At 40.4% G+C, this 5,000-nt stretch overlaps 1 protein-coding gene across 6 annotated transcripts in view; it reads right to left on the reverse strand.

Annotated features, from left to right (window-relative positions):
* The window catches only part of mafgb (v-maf avian musculoaponeurotic fibrosarcoma oncogene homolog Gb), a 29,261-nt gene extending 26,892 nt beyond the window's left edge, over window positions 1-2,369 (reverse strand). For 2 of the 6 annotated variants that reach the window (XM_079857840.1, XM_079857841.1), the window contains exon 1: window positions 1,016-1,505. Coding sequence is in view for 1 of the 6 variants with exons in the window: in XM_079857836.1 (XP_079713962.1) it covers window positions 2,196-2,364 (169 nt within the window). In the remaining 5 variants the exon portion in view is untranslated. Of the gene's footprint in view, window positions 1-1,015; window positions 1,506-2,195 lie in introns of those variants that run through there. The other 4 variants (XM_079857836.1, XM_079857839.1, XM_079857837.1 and 1 more) reach the window with 4 other exon arrangements.
* Between the last annotated feature and the right edge of the window lie 2,631 nt (window positions 2,370-5,000).

The following is a 5,000-nucleotide window of genomic DNA, read 5'->3' on the forward strand; positions in this document are numbered from 1 at the left end:
CATTTTTTGTATCCTTCAAAAAAAGACCCATTAGAAATGCATGCTGTATTAGAATATAAAACGCATGTAAAAGCTGCTGATAAAGCCATCAATCAAACGCGCACTGGTGTTATTGATGCACGCGCTCTCCGTGCCTCGAAAGCTATAGCCGGTTCGCGCGCTCCGATTGTGCCGTGTTGCCATGACGCCCCGGTGCCCGGGCTCACGTCAAACAAATACCAGCGATTGATGAATCAGCATCTTCTTCATCCACTCGAAATTCCCATTAATAACGCTGATATGATGATTCTCTGATATCAAATCACGCTGATATAATGATTCCGGGGGCGCGCGCGCGGTAACGGAATTCAACAAATGCTCCACAAAACTAGTTTCCACACACAGCATAAAACAGGGCATTAAACCATACGCCAAGATAATACCATATTATTCTTTGAAGTACCATTCATATATATCATTCTGTACCAATGTATATGTTTGTACCATTGTACTTTTTGTACTTTCTATTAACGTTTTCCACCCAAAGCCAAAATGTGTTTTATTGTCTCAGCAAATAGAACTTTCAAAACTAACGTTCCCATAATGTTTAAAAAATTATGAAAGGGAATATTCCCGCGTTTTAGTTTGTTTTTTAACGGTTTTAACACCTTTTTTTTTTTTAAAAAACGACGTTTTTAACGACATTCAGAAACCGTTTACATGACTTAACTGAAACGTTAGCAAAACGTTCATATTTTTCCTTATCTGTGGTCTCAAACCCCAGTGTGTTCCCTACCTAGGGCTCGTAAACACGTTGGAACGACTCGAAACGAGACAGATGCCCGTGAAATATCAATGTAGGCGAGTAAAATACCATGACACCTGAATCAGTAGCATACAACTAAAGTACTACGGTATTAACACCTGATACCATAGTACCTCCACAGTACTTTTACTAAGGGTGTAAACCTGTGGAAATAATTCAGTAATTTCGCGTAAAATAGACAAAAACGTGTAGAGAGAGAGAATAACGCACCTCGAACCCGGACGATCTGTGTCCAGCGCAGAAGGTTCTGATGAACCAGCAGGTTCCGATTATTCAGATCCAGAGATCCGCGAGTGTGTTGCTGTGTAACCTCTGCCTGACACACACACACACACACACACACACACACTCTCTCTCTCTCTCTAAATATAACACAAGCCGAATCCCGCTGATTTCTGCAAATGTTTCAAATCGAACGCGACGATCAGACCCGATCAGAGCCGGTGACTGATCACAGATTAGGGTGTGAGAGTGTGTATCGATGAGCCCTTTGTCTGGTCGCTGTCATCATGGCTCTGTGTGTGTGTGTGTGTGTGTGTGTGGCGGGTTTTAAGCGGAATGACCCGATCGTGATGATTCAGCACGGCGAGCCCTTTAAAACGCGCGTCTCGCATGAGACGCGCGCACACATGAGCATATGAACACTGATAGTTATGATATAGTAAACAATACACATATTAATTAATTATTGTAATATTAACACTGTTTTATTTTTCACCAATTGCTGGTATAGCTAAATACATAGGGTATTTATATGTAGTTAAGTATAACGGGGAATTACATATTCATAACTATAAATAGTTCTCCAGATCACCAGTAGTTTAGTAATGTGTGACTTAAAAAACAAAAATAATAATAAAAAAGTTGTTTTGGGTGAAATCGTTTTTTTAAACGTGTGAACATTTGTGAACAATTTATAGTTATGAATTACATATTCAAATTATTTATGAATTACATATTCATAACTATAAATTGGTACGTAGTAAGATAACATCCACTATGCTGCAAAAAAAGAAACTAAAAAGAAAAGCACTTTTTAAATTCAAAATACATAACTTTTATTCTATACCCTTGACAATTTAATTTTTCAATTAAATAATTTTATATAATAATAAATAATAATAACTATTATTATAGAATTAATAATAATACTGCTTCTTTCCTCTTTCTTTTTTGGTGCCATTATAATGAATGCTATTTATTTAATCCCTTATTGTATTTGCAAATATTAGTAAATGGTTCATGTTCTGCACTAAAAAAAGAAACTGACATACACACTCACACGCACGCGCACACATAAACACACAGTGTCGTGCACACTCAGCAAAACAGGTCTGAGCTGAGCGACTCTCGTCCCCGTTATAAACACATTTAACCTCGACACGCTTACCGAACGCTTCCGGGAACGTCTCGAGCCGCAGATTACGGTGTCCGGTGGAAACGGCGAGAATCCAGCGGGAGTTTCTCGCTGTTGTCGGCGAATTTGTGACCGTGTTGATCCTCTTTCTCTCGCGCTGGAGCCAGACGTCATATGATTCGGCTTGGTCACGTGGTTTCATTCATGAAGGACCTACGCAACGGCAGCGCGACTCTTAAAGGAACACGCGCGTGCTGAGCGCTCACAAACAGCAGCATTAAAAAAGCACAAATAAATTTTAATAAATCATAACACAATAAAGGTCAATAAACACCACATCTTTAGAAATAGTACTGAGAATGTTACGTATTTTGAACACATGAAGCACAACTTAGGACTGATACACTCCGTCCGAAATCGCGTACTGTCTGTGTAGGAACTACATTTGAATTTAAACTTACTTTGCGACTGTTAAAAAGTATGTTGTATATAGTATAAATGTGTGTAGTATGAATGAAACTCGAATGTAGCACATCCGCCATGTTGTCACTATATCACGTGATCTACCGCGTCCGTTGTGTTGCTTCACTTGCATTCATAAATACTTTCGGTGGGCAGCTAATATTAATGTGATAATGTGAATATGTAAAACCTCGTGTTCTCATGGCACTGAATTAATAAAAATAAAAATAAAAACTTCCTGTGGCCTCGATCATGGGATAGTAAATTGTCCATCGAATGCGCACTTCAGAATCTCGCCCAAAGTAGTAAGTCATCGGGATACTTTTCGCCTACTGTTTTTCGCATACTGTTTAAATGTTAAACTCAGGTGAAGCTGCATTGACTTCCATCAGAATTGCATCATAATTGTTCACATTAGAGGAAGTTGATGTGATGATTCACTGCGGTTTAGAAGATCCACAGAACCAGAGCCCGTCTTCCTCTTTCTCTCTGCATTCGCCAGCTGTACAGCAATGATAAAACATATCTGTTCAAACACACACTTCTCTGTTCACACTCCTTCCCAGCAGCTCTTTTCAGAGAATATCAGCGCTGCGGAAGCTAAAGACAGAAATGAAGAGATGAAATGCATCTGCAACGCATAAGGTGGTTTGAGCACTGGATGGATTTGTGGTATCTAATGGACACTCATACGGCTCTCAGCAAAAACAGCTCGGATGTGATGAGTGCTGATTCTGTGCCAGGTGTGCGTAATCAAACACAGCCCAATGACCATATCCCAAATATACCATTGCCATACTTAAAATATTTTATGTAGTAGCGCAGAGGTCTTCAATCCTGCTCCTGGAGGGCCACTGTCCTGCAGAGTTTAGCTCCAGCCTGCCTCTGAACACTCAAGCGGTTCTGGAGAGCGTGATGAGCTGACTCAGGTGTGTTTGATTAGGGTTGGAACTAAACTGTGCAGGACAGTGGCCCTCCAGGAGCAGGATTGAAGACCTCTGTAGTAGCGCACGGTTCAACATGATGGCTTTGAATTGCTTGGAATATGATTGGAATCCCTTAAAAAAAGGAAAATACAGTAAAGTGCAGCGCAAATCTGTCATATAGGCTACATAGCATTATAATTTGAACATTATAATAGTCTGCTTGGGACGAGGCTTTTAATGATGAGACTTCTGTTTTTGTAATCAGGCTCTCAAAAAGGATGTAAAAACTTGGATTTAGATTTATCAGCTAATATATAGATTATTGGCTTTCAAATATAAAGATACACATACACACACACACACACACACACACATATACATATATTTATATGTTTGTGTGTGTATATATATATATATATATATATATATATACATGCATACACACACAAACATATACACTCACCTAAAGGATTATTAGGAACACCATTCTAATACTGTGTTTGACCCCCTTTCGCCTTCAGAACTGCCTTAATTCTACGTGGCATTGATTCAACAAGGTGCTGAAAGCATTCTTTAGAAATGTTGGCCCATATTGATAGGATAGCATCTTGCAGTTGATGGAGATTTGTGGGATGCACATCCAGGGCACGAAGCTCCCGTTCCACCACATCCCAAAGATGCTCTATTGGGTTGAGATCTGGTGACTGTGGGGGCCATTTTAGTACAGTGAACTCATTGTCATGTTCAAGAAACCAATTTGAAATGATTCGAGCTTTGTGACATGGTGCATTATCCTGCTGGAAGTAGCCATCAGAGGATGGGTACATGGTGGTCATAAAGGGATGGACATGGTCAGAAACAATGCTCAGGTAGGCCGTGGCATTTAAACGATGCCCAATTGGCACTAAGGGGCCTAAAGTGTGCCAAGAAAACATCCCCCACACCATTACACCACCACCACCAGCCTGCACAGTGGTAACAAGGCATGATGGATCCATGTTCTCATTCTGTTTACGCCAAATTCTGACTCTACCATCTGAATGTCTCAACAGAAATCGAGACTCATCAGACCAGGCAACATTTTTCCAGTCTTCAACTGTCCAATTTTGGTGAGTTTGTGCAAATTGTAGCCTCTTTTTCCTATTTGTAGTGGAGATGAGTGGTACCCGGTGGGGTCTTCTGCTGTTGTAGCCCATCCGCCTCAAGGTTGTGCGTGTTGTGGCTTCACAAATGCTTTGCTGCATACCTCGGTTGTAAAGAGTGGTTATTTCAGTCAAAGTTGCTCTTCTATCAGCTTGAATCAGTCGGCCCATTCTCCTCTGACCTCTAGCATCAACAAGGCATTTTCGCCCACAGGACTGCCGCATACTGGATGTTTTTCCCTTTTCACACCATTCTTTGTAAACCCTAGAAATGGTTGTGCGTGAAAATCCCAGTAACTGAGCAGATT

The sequence above is a fragment of the Squalius cephalus genome (genome assembly GCF_949319135.1).
Source record: "Squalius cephalus genome assembly, chromosome: 22".
In the NCBI taxonomy this organism is placed as follows: domain Eukaryota; kingdom Metazoa; phylum Chordata; class Actinopteri; order Cypriniformes; family Leuciscidae; genus Squalius; species Squalius cephalus.